Source organism: Neolamprologus multifasciatus, chromosome 7 (genome assembly GCF_963576455.1).
Source record: "Neolamprologus multifasciatus chromosome 7, fNeoMul1.2, whole genome shotgun sequence".
NCBI classification, from domain to species: domain Eukaryota; kingdom Metazoa; phylum Chordata; class Actinopteri; order Cichliformes; family Cichlidae; genus Neolamprologus; species Neolamprologus multifasciatus.
The window spans coordinates 61,650,238-61,670,819 of NC_140445.1; the positions used below are offsets into that span (position 1 = coordinate 61,650,238).

Below are 20,582 nucleotides of genomic sequence, written 5' to 3' on the forward strand. Positions count from 1 at the left end.
ATTTATTTTTTAATAGGCCCGATTATATTCTTGGTGTGGAGTCTTTTTAGGAATGTAGCAACATTGATGATGCAGTAATCAAAACTCTTTTTACTAATTTCTTCTTCCTTCTTTTTCTTTCTTACAGGTGGAGCGAGAAATAGCTATTCTGAAGCTCATAGAACACCCACATGTTTTAAAGCTACACGATGTCTACGAAAATAAAAAATACTTGTAAGTATCACCAGCTGATTTTGCTCCACTTTTGATGTGTGTGAAATATACAAAATCACACAATAAAAGAAGAAGGAACTTTTGTGACTATGAGATATTCTTACAGTCAGCTGCTGTTTTGGACACCAGAACAGTCGTTAAAATGCCACAAATCATTGTGGTGGTCTGCAGAGCAGTTGTGATTGGTGTGTTATGATTGCAAGCCAACAACTACAGCCTTAGAGGGATAGATGCTCCATTAGTATTGGCATGAAGCATTTAATTTAGTTGTGCACGCTAGGGGACTGCTAATAGGGCGAGGAAGCCTTCGTAATGTAAACACCATGATGTGCTTATCAGAGGCAACACCATGGCATTAAGAAACATTAGCCACGAAGAGCCTGCTGCAGCAGCTGCACATACACACACAAACACATGCACGCACACTCATGCAGACACTCATACATTTATCAGCTTGCTTTAGCAGTGGTGAGTGACAGCCCCATCAGTTGTTCATAGTAGACCTCTTGATCTATAGTGGACTGTTTGCCAACTAAATTCAATTAGTTTTCATTTTTAGCTTACAAAGCAAATAGGATCGGACATGCAGTGCTGTACATGTCATCTTTTAAGATGATAGGAACTGCAAAATATTATGATTCATCCCATAATTGGATTATTAAAATCACATTTTGTGCACATTGCTTCATGACTTCTGACAGACGGTCACTAGTAGCGTCGCAAAAGACAAATTGATTTACATTTGCACCACGAGTGACTTGAATACACTCAACACAAGTGATGTAATTTTTCTCTTAATATGTTTCTGATTCGTAGTGCGATATCTCCACCTGAAAGCCAGTAATTGATAGACATACAGCATGTTTGCAGCTTGCAGGCCCAGAGCTTGAAATACTTATTATTCTGCTGGCACAAGCTGTTTAAACTGGTGTTTACAAGAGGTGATAGAGAATTTAAAGGAGCCTGAGAGGAATTTTGGTAAAAGAAACAAACTATATCGGAGAAATTCTTCAAGTAGCCTCAACTAGGAAATGCAAAATTTCTTACAAGTCAGATAGTGTATGATTTATTTTTTTTTAGCCTAAGATGTATTGATCGTATTAAGTTTGTTGTTGTGAATCCTTAAGCAATCAGTCAAGGAGTGCAAGATCTACTGTTGTTGTAAGAAATTTACATACACTTATCATGGGCATGAATGTCATGGTAATATCATTTTCAGTGATTTCTTTGAGCTGTTGTGGAATAATTGCACAGCATAGATTTTTAATGACTTTAAAAAATAAGAATTTGGTCCACAAGTTAGAAAATATTTATTCTCTCCACACAGGGACAAAATTATAAATACAGGTCAAATATTTGCATACACCCCCACTAAGGTTTGGTTAAAAGGCCCTTAGCAAATCGCACCTTAATCAGATGTTTTTGGTAGTCATCAACAAGCTTGTAGCATAATTCTGGCTGGATATTTGACCACTCTTCTAGATAGAATTGGTAGAGTTCATTTAAAGTGCTTGGTTTCCTGGCACAGACCTGCCTTTTAAGAACAGTCTATAAATTTTTGATGAAGTTGAAGTCTGGGCTTTGAGAAAGCTATTCCAGAAGCTTGCTAGCTTGCTTTATTCATTCCGAAACCAGTTTTGATGTGTCTTTGAGTTTCCACCATCTAGCTCTCAAACTCCAATTTATTTATAAGGTAAAAACAAAAAAAACCTAACTTATATTGGCCAAAGTGCTTTACCACAGATTTGATAGAAGTAAATAGGCAAAGAGAACAGAAATAAGTAAACGTATGCTAGCAGGTGCTAAACATATACAGCCATGGCTGAAAAAAAGTATAGGCGACACAATGAGTAAATCAGACAAACTCAAATTCCAATGAATAATAATAAGTTTTTGGTTTAGTTTTAAAATACTCAGTGGAAGGAGCAGACTTCACTGTGAGGGAAATGCTGTTCTACATTGCTAAGACTCTGATTTAAAATCCAGAGTAGCAGACAGTCAGAAGCATGCGATCAGCTGACTGGAGGAAACAAGAAGTCAAGTAGCTGTGTAAGAAGTTGGACATGTAAAAAGGAGGCAGGTCAAGAAGAGCTTTACAGACAAGATCAGAGGATCTTGAAATCACTTCTAAACTTGGCAATAAGTGGAGAATAGCTTAAACAGATTAACATGATTTCTTTTTGAGGTGCCTTTAAGCAGCCGAGCAGCAGTATTTTGGGCTGAGCTGAATCAGAGAAGGAAAAAGCTATTTTTAACCATTGAGTTAATTTGCTTATCTTAAAGCCAGATTCAAATATCACACCAAGATTTCTGACCAAAGAAGTTGTAAGAACAGGTTGGGACCTAAGACGGAACCCTGAGGTACCCCACAATAAAGTGTAGCTGTGGAAGAAGAATTGTTTCCAAAGCTGACACAGAATGGTCTATTTTTGAACCAGTGTAGTGCCAGCACAGAAGTGCAGGCATTGTAGGGGATGTTGTAAGCAATGGCATCGCTGAGATTAAAAATTGTTCTATCAATTTTGAGCAATCTACAAGTATCACTCATAGCAAAACAGCCCCATAACATGATGATACCACTACCATGCTTGACAGCTGATATAGTTTTGTTAGGTTTGAAGGCCCCACCTTTACTCCTCTAAACATACTGCTTGTCATTGTGGTCAAACAGCTCGTTTTTTTCGTTTTGTTTGACAATAAAATTTAGATTTAGAACTTTTATATAGTTCTAGAAATTTAGAACTTTGGAATTGGAGAAGCTTCTTGGATAAGAGCTAAAACATCTTCAAGAAACTTCAAGAAAAAGTTCAGTCGCTTTCTTTCTAAGCTCCTTAGACTAACGTGACCTGGATGACTGAGAACCTACACAGCCATATCTGACAATAAATCTTTTTTCTTGAAGACATTTTGCTTATACATGTGGGCAGCTGCTAATATTGGTCGAGCCCAGAGGTGTGGATTTTGGGACATCTTGGTTAGCACCCTCACAGTCTATGGCTATGTAAAACTGTTGTTTCCGGTTCTTGGCAGGCTTGAGCCTTGGGGGTTCCTCGGTTGTTTCTGAACATCCTAACCAGTTTCCTCTCATCTGAGGTTGTCAGTTTAGGGCTTCCAGACAAGCACAAGTTATTCAGTTGTGACACTTCTGAATAACTTGTACTTGCATACAATTGTTTGAACTGTTGATCTTGGAATCTACAGTTGTTTCCAAATAGCTCCAAGAGACCTTCCAAAGAGGTCTTCGCTGAAAGCTTCTGACTACAACTGTATGTCTATAAGAGTTAATAGTAGTAGTAAACCTTTCCTAAACCTTGAATACTTTAGCTTAGATATAATATTAAATCTGAAAGAGAAATCCTGATTCTTGCATCATAATAAAGCTATTTTTTCCGAGACAAATACACATTAAAACAGAATAATCGGAGGAATTACAGCAGTAACAAAAATGTATCTTTTTTTAGGGTAAACTCAGTGAAGTATCCTGCCTAAACGCCAGTATTTTAAGTCACAGACCAGAAAACTTACCTCACAGGGAAATTATATTTGTAGCCGTCCTTATTCTGCATGCAAAATGTATGTGTTTTTGTAATTTGTGTTCACTCACTTGTGTTCGGACTGGTTGTTATTTTTGCCAAAGCTGCCGAGGCTTTTCCAACAAAGGTTTTGCCTTTGGACTGAGGGCTGTTTAATGAGCACATGCGCTGTCACTAGTTACAGTTTGAGACGCCATATGTTAATAAAATGAAAGAGACCCATGTGCACCCTAATATCCAGAAGGGGAGAGACAGAATATTTTACTATCAGTCTGGATTTCACTTTGTCCTAGTGAAGATGGAGTGAGTTTGAGTGCAGGATATATGAGCAGTTGAGATCGGAGCAGGGCCGGGGCGCTCCTTGCTTTCAATCCACAGACGCAGCTGCAGGCATGGGTCAGTGAAGATTCATCTCCTCCCTCTCCCCTTGGAGCTGCAGAGCATGGCCACACAGTCAGGATGACAGAATGCTTGGCCACACAGACTCAAAGGCCACCTGACGAAGGGCCGCATGAAATGATGAAGTGATGGCAAGGAGGTTTTGTGTGTGTGTGTGTGTGTGTGTTTGTGTGCTATAAAACTAAGTAGATGGACAATAGATCGCCAAAGAATTATAAAAAAGATTAATCAGCATGATATAGTTTTTCAAAGATATAGATTCGAAAGCTTGTTAGTCTTTAATCTATGTGCTTCGAGGGAACTATCATCCTGCCATTGCTCCATTTCTCAGAAACCTTAGAGGTCCAAGGTTTTTCTTTTCTTTAGGGCTTTGTAGAGAGGGCAGGTATTTGTTCTGGCAGGTATTTCTTTTCTTTCTGGGTGCTTGTATGAGAGTTTTTCCTCATGTACTCTCTTGATTTTGTTCTTATTTCTTTGTCACCTCTCTGTTTCTCAGGTACCTCGTGCTAGAACACGTGTCTGGTGGTGAACTGTTCGACTACTTGGTGAAGAAAGGCAGGTTAACACCTAAAGAGGCCAGGAAATTTTTCAGACAAATCATGTCTGCCTTGGATTTTTGCCACAGTCATTCCATATGGTAAGTGACATCCTCATGAAAAACATCCTGTCATAGCTGCTGCTACTGTGGAGGGTGTAAAGGGTTGGATTGCACTTATGGAAAAGGAGCTAATAAAGATACTGAGTGAAACAGTCCAATCTTTTTTTTTTCATTGATGCTCATCAGTGTTTTTGACATTTGGAAAACAAATATAGTTTTGACATAAATAAAGGAAACTCATATTCTCAAATATACATTGATAAAATAAATGCTTCAATATTTGAGATGCAAGAAAAAATATTGAATTTAAAATTGTAATAAGATTAGCTGCCCTCTGCATACATACAAATAGGACTGTAATACAAGAACTTTGTGAAAACCACAGACTAGATGTAATATTTGAGATACTTGGAGTTAAACCCATAAGAGGCACATTCATTATGTGTAATCCCTAAAAAACATCAGTTACATTTAAAAAATGTCTAAAACTATCATACCCAGGAGGCGTAACAAAGTCAATTTGGTTGTCATACAACATTGAACAAATAATGAGTTCCCCAGTAATGACTTCTGGAAAGATGCAGACTTTTCCTAAAGTGAATCTATAATGTTTATTCAGATCTTTGGAGTGCTGTTTAGTTTTCATACCAATCATTCATTATGGAGATTACAGAATGGAAAAAAACCCTTATTATTGCTTATTTTGCAACATGTTCGTGAGTATCGCTGACATGTAGCAAAGAGAATCTCAGACACATATCTGAATCTATATGCATTCTTTTCAAACAAAATCAAAAGGAAATACCATACCATACCATACCACCTTTATTTATAAAGCACTTTAACATAAAACCAGAGTTCACAAAGTGCTGTACATACGGAGCCCCGCAGGGGACATGGGAGAAAAAAAAATTAAGACGGACTTTTGCGAGATCTCGCAAAACTAACTCGGGATCTCGCAAAACAAACTCGGGATCTCGCAAAACAAACTCGGGATCTCGCAAAACAAACTCGGGATCTCGCAAAACTTTTGCGAGATCTCGCAAAACAAACTCGGGATCTCGCAAAACTTTTGCGAGATCTTGCGAAACAAACTCGGGATCTCGCAAAAGCTTCGCGAGATCTCGCAAAACAAACTCGGGATCTCGCAAAAGTTTTGCGAGATCTCGCAAAACAAACTCGGGATCTCGCAAAAGCTTCGCGAGATCTCGCAAAACAAACTCGGGATCTCGCAAAACTTTTGCGAGATCTCGCAAACGTTTTAGCTGCATTCTTCGGACGCTGGCTCGAAGCCGACCGGGCGGTCGAGGCACGATGTGCCGGGAAAGCAGTATTCCTCCCGGCTGTAGTGGGTCTCGACCTCCCATTACCTCCCGTTAGCTTCGAGCTAATGGGAAGAATGCGGCTAAAACTTTTGTGAGATCTCGCAAAAGTTTTGCGAGATCCCGAGTTAGTTTTGCGAGATCTCGCAAAAGTCCGTCTTAATTTTTTTTTCTCCCATGTCCCCTGCGGGGCTCTGTATGTACATGCTAATAGCATAAGTAAAAAAAAAATTAAGATAAAATAAATAACTAAAACACTAAAATAAATTGAAACATGTTAAAACAAATTGAGTCAACCCCTCTAATCAATGCCAAAGGCTTCAGCAAATAAATATGTTTTAAGAAGACTTTTAAATTCAGAAAGAGAAGAAGCCTGCCTAACATGCAAGGGTAGATCATTCCACAACTTTGGAGCAACTACAGCAAAAGCACGATCACCTTTAAATTTATACTTAGTTTTCGGTACCTTAAGGAGCTGCTGATTGGCGGACCTAAGGGAACGGGCAGGTGTATATGGTTGTAGTAGCTCCGAGAGGTGGGGGGGGTGGGGGGGTGGGGGGGGGGGGGGGGCAGGCCATTAAGAGATTTAAAAGCAAATAAGAGAATTTTAAAAACAATCCTAAAATGTACAGGTAGCCAGTGGAGTGAAATTAAAATTGGGGTAATGTGCTCAGACTTTTTTGTTCCAGTTAAAAGACGTGCTGCAGCATTTTGTACAACCTGCAGGCGCCTAATGGACGCATCACTAACCCCAAAATAAAGTGCGTTACAATAATCCAGCCTAGAAGTAACAAAGGCATGGATTACTGTCTCAAAATGCTGTTTCGAAATATGAGTTTGTTTATCGTGAAGCAGATAAGCCATGACAAATCAGTGAAAAAGATGTGGTGATAACTTGAAAAGTTGAAAATACGATTCGGTGAGAAGCAGAAGGGATATTTTTTCTCAGTAACATGATAAATTAGGCCTGTGCAAAGGTCTCAGATCACTTTTCAGGTGTCTCTATTTATTTTTGCAAACCTGCGAGGTTAGGCAGAGTGAAGGCAGGAGTAGAAATCCTCTTATCAGGAAGGAGGACAAACAGAGTAGTAGTAGTAGTAGAATAGTAAAAGCAAACATCAGAAGTGGACGACCGTACCTGCTGTAGTGTGTGTGCTCATTTCTCTTCTTCTTGATATGAAATGTTTTCATAGTGAACCCATCTATATTTTATATTCTGTGTCTTTTGGAAGATTATTTTTGCACGACAGTAAACCTGATCTAAACATAATTCCCATAACATGCTCCAACGTGACACATTTTGTTTGACTTCGGGGGGTAATTTAACTGTTTACCAGCTCATAGGCTAGAGGCAATCATATAGACCTCAGAAGTCAAACATGTCAGCAGGAGACTAATTTAGGAACCTCGTTTGTTTGTATGTGTTTGTTTCTTGCTTTCTATGTGTGTGTATAGGGTGTGTCATGTGGAGATTATACTTACTGAACATTTGTTTTCCTAAACAAGGCAGTGTGTTTGTTTCTTTGTTTCAGAGTGTATTCTTTTATTCTGTGTCTTATCAGCGTCTTCTTACATGGCAGAGCACCAGGACCATAAAGCTGAATAATATCAAATGCATTTATTTTTACCTTCTTGAGGAATAAAAACTGGAAATCTCCAGCTACTTGCCAGAAGCTGCAAAAGGAAATTGCAAGATTTAACATATAGACAAAATATAGTCCTACATTCAGCTACTTGAAATTTATAAATACTTTGTGTATTATTTCCTAAATCAAATAACAGCTGGGTTTGTTAATGTAAAACAAAAATTAAGAGGATGAGCTTAATTACATAATCTAGTAACATAACACACATAACAGTAAATTCACACAAGTGAAAAATATTACAAATTCTTAATGACAGGTTAATTTGGTGAGACGTGGAGAAGTGGAGAGGGAACCCAAATGCAGGACGTCCGAGGCAGACAGATTACACAGAAAGGGAGCAGCTTATTTAGGCTGAACTAAAAGTCCAAAAACCACAAAAGTCTACAAGGAAAAATCGAACGCTATCCATATACTGGCAGGGAACACACAGGGGATATAACCAGAGCTCCACAAAGAACCAAAGAAAGGCAGGTGAAGAACAGAGTTTATACACACAGAAGGTTGATTAGGGAGGAGACACAGGAAGGTAACAATTAGGAAATCGAGGGAAGACAGACAGGAAGTAAAACTGACATACGACTTGTCAGAAAACAAGTCTTCTTATACCTAAATACTAAAAACTTCAGTGCAATTATGAGACAGGGAAATACAAAGGGATTAGAGGAGACAGAGGGAGGACTAAGACAACAATCTGTGCCAGAAAACCTATAAAATTAACTTGTCCCTAGAAAAACAAATTCAACACACAGTAGAATAAGAAGGAATTAAAATGAAAAAATGAAATGAATAAAATGAATGAATTAAAATCTAAACTCCAAGTACTAGCACAGAAAACCTAAGCAAGAAGTCAGACTTGAACATGTTCAATCAAAGTTTGAAACAAAAATAAAGAAAAAGAGCGCTTCACACTGAATAAAGATGAAGATAGAAAGTCTAACCAGTCAGCTAGAAAGTCAAAAAAGAGAGAATGGAAAAGGAGAAAAAGAGAATAGCCACACCATAAACCACAATGCAAAACTCAGAGAGCAGACTAAAACACAATACAAAAGGACAAATGGGAAGGAAAATAATACAAAAATACAAGGGAGCAAATCCCTCTATTCACTCTTTAAGTGAGTAGAATTCAAAAGTTATGAGAACAAAACTCAAAACAAAACTGTGGCAAAAGACCATCACATTCATATTATTAAATTATTGATGCACCGTGTACCTGAGGCCAATCATGAAGTACAGTAGACAAACCTGCTGCTACACAACAGAACTAAAAAATAATAGAACTGGAGTCATGTTTGTCAAAGGAGCTTGCAAAGAAAAGCGTCTGGACTTCTTTAAGTTACTTGAAGACGTTTCACCTCTCATCCGAGAAGCTTCTTCAGTTCTAAGGTCAAATGGTGGAGAGTCCCAGATATAAACCTGGTGGGAGTGTCCCCCCACAGAGGGACAAAAGGACCCCCTGATGATTAGATTAGAGGCGATTAGAGGATCATCAGGGGGTCCTGATGATCCTCTAATCGCCTGAGCCAAGGTGTGGAACTGGGTGTGGGTCCCAATCAGCCAGAGTTTCGGGTGAGTGGGCCAGGTTTCACAATGAACTCACCCGAAACTCTGGCTGATTGGGACCCACACCCAGTTCCACACCTTGGCTCAGGCGATTAGAGGATCATCAGGGGGTCCTTTTGTCCCTCTGTGGGGGGACACTCCCACCAGGTTTATATCTGGGACTCTCCACCATTTGACCTTAGAACTGAAGAAGCCTCTCGGATGAGAGGTGAAACGTCTTCAAGTAACTTAAAGAAGTCCAGACGCTTTTCTTTGCAAGCTCCTTTGACCATATAAAAGTTGTTTGTAACCAAGATTATTCACTCTGCTTTTGTTGTTTGTGTCAACTGCGTCAACATGGCGAGTCAGATTTCACTTCAGCAAAATGAATGTTTGAATAAACAGTCAAGCTAAGGTGCTGTACACAACGTAGGGCAAAGACTAGATCAGGGTCCGTGTTTACTTGCAGAAGTAACAATCAAAACGTGCTCATTATCCAGCACATTATGATTTTGTTCCCTTGCTGATTGAACTGTGATAGTCATCACTGGCAGGGGCTTGAGATTTAAACTAGGAGATCATCATAAAACCCTAGCGCAGCCATGGCCAGGCCATGGCCATTGCATTTTTCATTGGCACTATAACCGTTTCCAGTTATAGCCGGTCAACTCATGATGATAATGTATGCCCATCATAACTTTTGTGCCAAGGCTATGTGGCTGAAAGTGCTACAAAGAGACGCAGAGGCTTTTCTATTTCTCCGTGCACAGTAGAGTATTATACTGATGAAAGAGACGACTCTAAGCCAGTGAAAAACAGCATTCAATGCTCCTTTTAACCTGGAGCGTAGTTGTGAATGGCTCCAATGTAGATTAGTATAATGTTGCACAGTTAATTAAGAGGAAAAATTAAGGTAATTTGTCATGGAATTATACAGTGCAATTCTTATGATCAGATATTATTTGTATTTTACTGCATAGTTTATAAACGACCCTCTTCCAGTATGGTTGTTGTTATTTGTTTGTTTGTTTTTTAAAAGGAGAGCTGAACTATCTTTAGATGATGCAGTCACCTTTATTTTATTGTCTGAACCATCAAATGATGCTGGTGCATTTAAAGTGCAACACTTGGAGGGGTGAACCCTCCCCCCACAATATAATTGTTGCACAAGCAAAAATAGAACAAAACTGTTCCACCTTAGGAAGGAATAAAAATGAGAAGTCTCTTATCATTCCATGTAAATACATTTCTGATAATGGCTGTGAGAACAGATTAGATCAGTTAGGAGGAAGCATCTGGAGCTGATGTTAAGTGCATGCACATAGATGGATTATCAGAGCTCCTTTGGGCAGTTTTACCTCTCCTTCCCTATTTTACTTTGTTGCTGTCTCACTGTCTTAGCTCCTCAAATCCCCTCACTAACACTCTCAGAAAATGATGCCTTGTAAATCTGTCATGAGGAGGATTATTTGGGAGTGTTGCTACACCGACTCGCCCTCCTCCCAACCTCAATTAGGGCCAAACAGACAGGCAGACGCAGCCCTTCTCATTCTCACTAGTGAGATCCCAGCATCCCCTCAATAAAAAAGCGTTTCTGCAATCATTCCTTCCATTTTGACTTGTCTGCACAGGAGACCTACGCAGGCCATTAGAAGTGCCCCTTTTTTCTCTGTGCCTCACTGTGCAGAGTGGGGGTAAACACATGCTCCTCAACCTTTCTTTTCTCCCATTTTTACTTCTTCACATTTCCTCATGCTTCCGTTTTCCGCCCACGTCTTCTCCCCAAATAAGATCTCTTCAGCTTGATGGATGTAAGGCTTGAAATAAATGAAATAATGTAGGGGAAAACGGGAGTTTTATGACTCAGTGTTTTCTCTCCCTGATTCAGATTAGTCTCTGATTCAGAGTAGTCTGTTTTTTTAGGGAGAGAAGGGGACAAAGTGAAGCACACGGGGATAGCTGCCAAGGGAGATGAGGCAAAGATAGGTACAGCTGGGGTAAAAACCGATGTGCGAAAATAATCTTCATTGGAAGAAATGCATAATAGATGCTGCAGCAGTGAGAGAAAAGCATAAATATAGATCTAGTGTCAAACTAGCTTCCTATCCCCCCCTTTCCTTCTCATTAAGACGTGCCTTGTATTTGTTATTGTTATTTTGAAGTCTTCCGATGTGAGATGTGCAAACCTGTGACTCACACAGAGACGGACTGACTGGCAGACTGGTTAGAGCACAGATCAGAGCACAGCGCGCCTATGATAATATGACATTTTACTGATCTTTGTAAAAAAAAATTGTCTTTCACTTCCTCCTGTAGGGACATCAGAGGTCAACTAGAGAGCAGCACTTCTAGAGTTGCAGTTTGTTGCTCAAGGTCACAGTAACAGTGTAACAATGTTTCAAAGACGTCATACAATTTTTCAGAAATGTACTTCTTCCTTTAACTTACGAGTCACAGTAACATGATTTTGTCAGTCTTCAACAAAACGCACAGTATAATCTATTTGTTTTTTCTACGGTTTTTATACAAACACATATTAATGCATTTAATTGTAGTGTCATAATTGGATGCACTTTTTTAAATGTCCATTCCATTCCATTTATTTATTCATTTCAGGCACAACAAAATACATATATTGAACATAAAGTGCACAAAACAAAAAAACAAAAATTACCTGAAAAGGAGTGGGACGAAGAAAACTTATTAAATCCCACCCCTATACTCACTCATCAACAAAAAAGCAAGCAAGCATCTCAACGGCAGCTCGCAACAACAATTACAATGTCTTTTCACTTTTTTAAATGGTGGTGGTCTGAGGGCCCGGTGGCGCCAGTGTCCGGCAGCCTCGCCTCTGTCAGTGCGCCCCAGGGCAGCTGTGGCTACAATGTAGCTTGCCATCACCAGTGTGTGAATGTGTGGATGACTGAATGTAGTGTAAAACGCTTTGGGGTCCTTAGGGACTGAGTAAAGCGCTATACGAATGCAGGCCATTTACCATTTAAATTACAGTTTAGCTTTCTATGATGAACCCAGTTCACAATGTCTCTATTCTTATATTCGCAGCTTTATCTGCATGGACACATTCAAAGCTGTCTACAGATGAGAATAAAAGACTATTTCACCCTAACCAAAGTAGTCTTTCCACCTGTGGGAACTCTAACCGTTTCACCAAGGAAGCTTCCGTTTATGTGCTCCCACATATTACCGCAGTCTTTCCTTTTCCTATTCCTGATAATATGATGTGCACATTATCGCTGCCACCTACATGACAAACAAATGCTTGGTCCAAGAGTCACATTAAACCCACGCTGTAGCATAATCCCGCATATCATCCACATCCACCTTTTTCCCTCACTTTGTCTCTCCCACACTTTGTCATTAGCCGCTGCATATCTCCCTTTCGGAGGGAGAACCAACCGCATGCATGAATGGAGATGTATTTGGAGCATATATCTCAAGCCCCGCTGATAACATAGTGACATAGTGGAAAAACAGTGGTAGATATATGGACTGTTAATTATTGCTCCAATTCATTTGTGAAGTATAGAACGGGTCATTCTGAAAGTGCATCCATGCCCAATGCCCTTTTGCAGTAAAACAAATGCATCTGTTCCACAATTCAGAAGACTGATTCCTTTAACAGTGTTCCACTGCTTCACCAAGTTTCTTGAAACATGTCTTGGTAGTTTTTGCAGACTCAGTGTGAAGATAAACAAAGACAAAAATGATCACATACCTCAATAAGCTCTCATCAGTGCACAAACGTGCATGATTTTACACCATTTGAAGCCTGGCTAGCTGTCTTTTACTTATGTTAATTAATGAATTATGTTCAACAAGTAGGGCCATCAATATCTCAATTTCTTTGCTGTTTGTGGGTTTGCCGATATGTTGGAGAGCTGTCCATGATGATAGTCTGGCTGCCTGCTTACCTGCCTGTAGAAAGCCTGTGCCATATAGCCTATCATTGCAGCTGATGGCTCCTACAAACACAGACCTTTTTTTCCCCTCTTTCTCTTCTTGTCTTTGTATTTGTCTGATATGTTCTTCTCCTGCAGTGCCACTTACTGTTGAAGTGTAACTTTGTGAGAGGAGAGAAATTGATGTTGAGAGGAGGTGGAATGGAAAAATGGAAATGGGATGAGTGAAATGGTTATGGAAAATCAAGCAGGAAGAAGGAAAATGAAAGAAGTGGGTTGGTTTATGGTCCTCGATTTAGGGGGAATGGGCTAGTGGTAGTGAGGGGATGATTGATCAAAGAAAGGTAAAATAAATTAGGCTGTGAAATAGGAAAACAAAATAAGATCAAGTGCAGGAAAACAAAAACAACAGTTCAAAGACATGACATGCTGTTAGATGACCAGATAAGAGATGATGTTGAAGCCTCCCGAGCAGTCGAATTTCGTACAAGGCATGGATAAACACTTTAAAGGAATTTTACACTTGCATGGCACCATGGATTAGATGGCTGGTGTTACTCTAGGTTTTTAAATATCTATGCCACTCTTTCACTCCACTGCTTTTCTGGCAGCTTGTCTGTTTATTCTGCTTTGAAGGTCCGTTGCTCATCCTATCATCCCTAGTCAAACTCCTCTGGATTAAGAGCAAACGCTGAGTTGCACACACAGATTTGGCGCAACAAGCAAACAGTTTGTTTATTGCTGTTCTGGCTGTCATTGTAATCCCACTTTTAGTAACTAGATTATATGCAACAATGCATTAATGCCCCTTTGTTGCTCAAACCCCCCATAGGACTAAATAGAACTGGAGGAGATGACACAAGGGGTGCACTGGGAGACGTTCACAGGCAGGTCTTGCTTCTTGATACTGATCCAGTTTAAATGCAAGTCTTGTGACAGGTAATTAATGTGTACATCATCTGTGTAAAGATTTTGGCAGCTGCACTAGTGAACTTTTTAATGTCACTCAAATAGAAGATCAAATGAGTCTTAAAGCAATGTGTGGGCTTCAAATCTGGCACTTAAATGTATGTATCATGTGGACTTTTACTTTAAAATTATGTCAACATTACTTCAGTCCTTATATTTCTGTCCTGATTGACAGAGTTTTGAAAGCATGTGAAAATGGTTCATGACAAAAAAAATATTTTCAAATGGTATTCAAATCATATAAAATGCATTGTGTTCAGCTGAGAAATGTGGACAACACTGTAATATATATGCAGTGGGAGGGAAATAACTATTTGATCCCCTGCAGAATTTGGAAGTTTGCTCACTTACAAAGAAATGACCATGCTCTCATTTATATTGTAGTTTAATTTTAATGGAGAGAGAGAACATCAACCAAAAATCCAGAAAAACACACGTAAATTGATGTACCTTGAGTGAAATAAGCATTTGATCCCCAATCGTAACATGCCTTAGTTCGTTAGACGTTTCTTGTTCGCCAGATTTTTACCCACTCCTCTTTACAGAATCCTTTAGGTTTCTTGGCTGTGCATACTTAGCAACTTAAAAGTTCAGCTCCCTCAACAGAGTTTCTGACTGAGGTCAACAAAGTTTTTTGCAGCTGTTTACCTAAAAATGCAGCCAAGGTGTTTTTTTTAAAACAAACATTTAAAACTATTTACAGAACAATCGGCTGTTCTGCATCAAATTTGATGCCACACAAAGTATTTGTGCCACTCCGAAAATAATTTCTGTCCACTATGAGATAAAGGAGAACAACAGCCTGATACCTCTTGAGGGCGATCGTGGCTCAAGAGTTGGGAGTTCGCCTTGTAATCGGAAGGTTGCTGATTCGAGCCCCGGCTCGGACAGTCTCGGTCGTTGTGTCCTTGGGCAAGACACTTCATCTGTTGCCTACTGGTCGTGGTCTGAGGGGCCGGTGGCGCAAGTCCTTAGGGACCCCAAAGCCTCATTATTCAGACACACACAACAAAACTATTTACTACACTACACACTAACTACACAAGATTTGCGCTAAACTTTGCAAATCTCTCACATCTTAAAACACCGCCATCACTCCTAAAACCTCCCCCTTTCCTAAACAACTAAATGCCATGTTGCCATATCATTCTTTGATTGGTCGACATGGTACATTTTTCAACCAACAGGCTGGGGTGTTTTTTTTTTTTTTTCGGGGGGGGGGGGGGGGGGTGTTTTTGCTCACAGGCGGAGAGTGCTTTCCTTATAAAACGCCGTTTTTAGCGTTTCTTCCCGCAGTAAATAAAAACATCGATAGTATTCAGGAAGAAAACCAAACATTGCAGATATTTTTATCATAACTCTGGTTTTACGTGGCCTATCAACACAATTTAAAAACTGGTATAAAGTCCACTCTTTTTCCGTCAATTGCTCCGTCTGTCCTGCTCACATCTCCAATGGTTGTTCACGTTGTCATTAACGTGGCTTCACTCCACATCAGCCACGCCGCTTTGCTCGCTAAAACACCGGTGTCGGTACATAAGGATGCTGTCATAGCCTGTCAACGACGTTGATTGGCTGCATATATACGAATGTGAATCGCATTATTGGCTGGACTATGGGATAAGGTGGCATCGTTCTAATCCCGTACGGGAGCAGCCAGTCACTGACTAACACTGCAAAACAGAATTGTTAAAGTTTTAATTTTAATTTCAATTCAGGTTAGATTTTATGTGCGCACAGACCGTGCCAGCAGTGCGCAATTGCGCACGCGCGCAGCTTAGAGGGAACATCGCGGTATGTTTGGGTCATTGTCATGCTGAAAGACCCATCCACAACCTAGCTTCAGTGTTCAGGCTCGATATAAGTAACATAAAGATTAGAGACTGTTCATTTATTTGTAGGTGCTCAATATCACAAATTCAGCAGGGGATCAAATAATTAATCCCCCCTGTCTACTGTCATTCACTCAGTCTGGACTGATAGCGCATTTTGATATAAAAGCATCACCTTTTTTTTAAATCTTTATCAAATAAATTTTAAAATATTTAAATACTTTGACTTTGATGAAGGCTCTAAATGAATTCTTGTGCTATTAAGCAGTGTGTAGCTGATGCAAACGTAACTATTTTTTCACTTGTTTAAACTGCAACGCAACTACATTACTGAAAGAAATTTAAAAATGCATTTTTATCTTTCTCATCCCTCGTTGCTCTGAATACATAATTAACTCCACTGGCTAATGAAGGATTTTGCTTAGCACATTCAAGTCAGCAGTCAGAGTTGTCCTCTTTTTCTAATTCCATACAATATTAGCCTAAAGCTTTCTCTAAGTGAATGTGCTTGGTCTCTCTCTAATTGGGTCACCAGAAACCAGAAAAGAAAACAGAAAGGTAGAAAGAGGAGAACGACACAAGGGTGCGCCGAAGGCTGAATGGGTGCATTTTGATTCTCAACAGTGGTTTTAAACCCCACTCTGTGCACTGTATTGCACCAGGATAACTGTAATACCTCATGAAAATTCAAAAACAGGTGAGTCATTTTCCTGGCATGCTAATAGGTCAAAAAGATGCATTTGATCCATTAGTGTTAGTTGTAAGTGTTCTCATGGCTCCAATTAGAGCCGCATTTCTTGGTGTGAGCAGGCCTAATGAAAAGCGACATTAAAACATGGTATATGTCAAATGTGTCAGCGTGAGAAAAGTATATTTTCATTGAGCTCCAAACTAGTCATAAAACTGCTCATCACCATAAACGTGTCTGAGAAATTATAGTGATGTGAGCCCCAAGAGGACAGAGCCATTACAACCTCTTGTAAAACACAACATATCAGCAAAATATGTGCAAATGATCACAGGCAATTAGGCGTACGCTGTTTGGTTACAAGAATCATGTCCAACAGCTCCTTGGGGTAAAATCCTCGCTCGGATAACACGTAGAATCTGTAGACAAACACATATCACCTTTAAATTACAAGGAATCATCATAAGAGCATAGTGCATAGTGAACTGACAGGCTTGTGTTAAAGACAAAAGCAAGACTGCATGGAAATGATGGATGACAGTACTAAACTTTAAATTATGCACCTCCCTTTGGCATTTTCATTTTTCTATTCTGTTCTTTTCAAATGATCCATTTAAAGCAAGCATAGCAGCATTTAGACAATTCTCATAGACCTTTGCAAAAACTATATGCATCAATGGCATCTAGTGTATTCTTTCTTTCTGTCTTTGATTCCTCAAGCGAGCCAGTGGTATGCAACTCTTATTCTTTTTTTAAGAAAAACTACTCAATGCCATTGCAATTGTTGAATTTGTTTAACAGCCTCCACCCTTGCTTGACATACACAATATCCCTACTGTGAGGTGTGCTGTGCGAGCAGGATTACAGTAGCAAAGTGCAGTCTAATGTGACAGAGAGGCAGTTTAATGTCCCATTATAGATACCAGGGTCTTGACAACCAATAAAGCATTTAGATGCAATTTGGTCCTCTGGTGCGTTCACTGCATAAATGTGCTGTTGCCTTTTTTTGTGGAACAACCTCTTGAGTGTTGACTGTTTGTTTTACGTGTGACGGGCCTGTGACAACGCACTTTCTTTATGCCGTGTTTAGTGCGCTTTAAGAGACAAATTAAATTTTTGTTGTTGCATCCGATGAAGACGGTTCAGGGAGGGAATACTTGCTTTGGTCAGGATTTGTGTTACAGTGATGAGTGATTTAACGGACATAAAAGACATAAAGTTTAAGATTAAACATAATTTCTTAAGCAAGATTTGTCTTCTTCTTTTTTTTTACTTATTAGCAGTGTTGGGAAGGTTACTTTTAAAATGTATTCCATTACAGAATACATGCCCCAAAATGTATTCTGTAACGTATTCCGTTATGTTACTCAATGAGAGTAATGTATTCTGAATACTTTGGATTACTTAATATATTATCATGCTGTTTACAACTACATGAATGTACTATTGCTGTGATTTATTACTGTTACTGAAGGTCCGCGGCTCCGAACCGTAGTAAAGGGACCTCTGGCTAATACGTCGGGTTCGTGTCGGGCTCGTAGCCGAAAACTAGCTTTACTTTGTTGTCTGGGTCAACTTTGCTAGTGAGAGACAGAGAGAGGCGTTGAAAGGCTGCTCCAACGGAACTTATTGTTTTTGGAGGAAAACACGAACACGGTGTACAGTCGAGTCTTAATAGCTTACTTACAACTGGGCTCGTCAGGCTCTCTTCTTGGCTGCAGTGGTTATTATTATATTTACATGCTTCCAGCTCCCGTTTTTGCTCGATGACAGCTCGTACTTTTCCTTTTTCTCCCTCCCTCGCTCACAGACACATAACGGGTATGGCAGTCCATTCTCCCTGCAGCACGGACTACACTGCCTATGATGCTACATTCTTTAGAGCTATACCGGTAGCATTCTGCCTATTAGCTTAGCACAACAACAACAACAAGGCGCTCTCTCACCCAGGAAACACGCAGAGAGAGAGCGTCACCCTGTAACCATGGCAACCGTAACGCTGCCGCCTGGAACAACAGAACGTAGCTGTCAAACAAAACCCAAACAGTCCTGACCCGCCACAATATGAAACAGGGAAGTACCGCCGTGTAATCCATTTATTTCAACAAAGTAACTGTATTCTAAATACCACCTTTTTAAACGGTAACTGTAACGGAATACAGTTACTCATATTTTGTATTTTAAATACGTAACGGCGGTACATGTATTCCGTTACTCCCCAACACTGCTTATTATATCAAAATAACAAAAAAGTTAAGGGCCAGAAGCAAAAATTAAAGCACCCTGCATAGTCTGTGCTTACACCTTTTGGAAAGTATCACAGCTTATAAAGACTTTTTTGGAGCCGCTTCACATGCTATCAGTTTTTATTTGTTAGGTGTGTAGGTGTGGCTCTTTGAGGTTCCTGGGTTGTTTTGCATGCACTGGTCTTTTTAATGTGTGTCCAAAGATTTTCAGTGATTTTAGGGAATGTGTGGGCTGTAGCTGAAACTTGAGCTTGCACCTCTAGGGGCTGTGGATTTTGGGGTGTATTTAGGATCACCATGCTGTCTTACAAGTCATTCACTTTTCATCTTTAGTGTTTTTCATGATTGTGTGATGTTAGGTTTCAGAACTGGTATTCCTTTTGCTCTCGGCTCTCGGCTCTACCATTCTCGTGCTTTGTGAGCTGGTAGGTGGGTAAAGGAACCCTTGATGGATGATTTTTTTGGGAAATATGCGATGAGTTTTTGTAAACTCAGTCTTAGCACCCACAGGCTACTTAAGGTCTGAGATCTGATGCCTTACTTTTAAAAAATGTATAAGCTAATTAATTAATAATCTGACAGCTGAAATCTTTGGTGCACAAATTTTTTAGGCTTCTTTTTTTTTTGTTCCACTCAAAAATAATAATACAAAAACGACTAATACGACATTAATCTCCCTTAAAATTTACAGTGTTTCATCGTGGTCTTTTAGCTAGGAGACCTTATCCATTATTTCAATATTAATGAATCTTTGAACACATTCATAAATATCACTCTGATCATTTTAATAACCAACAGCCACTCTGAACACTTTACAATAATGCTCTGACCTGTTGGGACAGATGCATGCACCTTGGAGATGCACTGTTCAGACACTCTCATATCGGTGCCCCTGGAGCAGTTTTGTAAATGTTTGTTCCTTCCCCATGACAGTGCTAGTTAAAACTCTCAGGCTACTTGCATCACAGTCAAATGATGGTTGTGTGAATTGATGAAAGATTTAGCCTGGGGAGAACTGTTTTAGATGCTATCTATGTTTTATTTCAATTATAGCTGAGATCACAGAGACTGCCAGGATGATGATAACAAGCCAGCTGACAGTTAATCCCTCAGGACAGGAAACGAGTTTTACAGCAACTGATGTCATCTAAGGTTAAATGTCCATTGTGATGAGGCACTCTTCAAAGGCAGCCAGACATCCAGCTATTGTTCTATCTCCCCTTTCTATCATTAGAGTAGCAGGAAGATGAAAGTCCAGATAACTCTGGGGCTCTCCAATACCCAAGACCTCCTATTAAAGCAAAATGGAAACTCAGGAAGTTCATAAAGATTGTAGAAAAGATAGCCAAGTAAGTGTCAGCGAATACACATACATATACATGTCTGTGCTACCCTCTTCAGCATTGGCAGACATCACAAGAACTGTACAGGATGATGCAATAGAACCCTCAACCCGGGAAGAGATGTTAAACACCCAATAAAACGCTAACGCCACTCCTCTTTGAAGAGCCACTCATCAAAATTGAGGTCTTAACCTCCGAGTCAGCGTCAGAAAGTTATTTCTCTCAACGGGTCCTTTTAAGTAGGGAGATTATGTCTGCTGGATATTATCCCCCTTGCTGTGTTTAGTGGTACTGAATGGCATCTAATGAACACCACCTCTGCGGTTGCCTCCCC

General features: G+C 39.7%; 1 protein-coding gene across 6 annotated transcripts in view; it reads left to right on the top strand.

The window, feature by feature from the left end:
- The window catches only part of brsk2a (BR serine/threonine kinase 2a), a 205,350-nt gene that overhangs the window by 140,874 nt on the left and 43,894 nt on the right, over window positions 1-20,582 (top strand). For all 6 annotated transcript variants that reach the window (XM_085164826.1, XM_085164825.1, XM_085164827.1 and 3 more), the window contains 2 exons: window positions 128-213; window positions 4,642-4,782. In XM_085164826.1, the coding sequence (XP_085020952.1) occupies window positions 128-213; window positions 4,642-4,782 (227 nt within the window). The remainder of the gene's footprint in view (window positions 1-127; window positions 214-4,641; window positions 4,783-20,582) is intronic.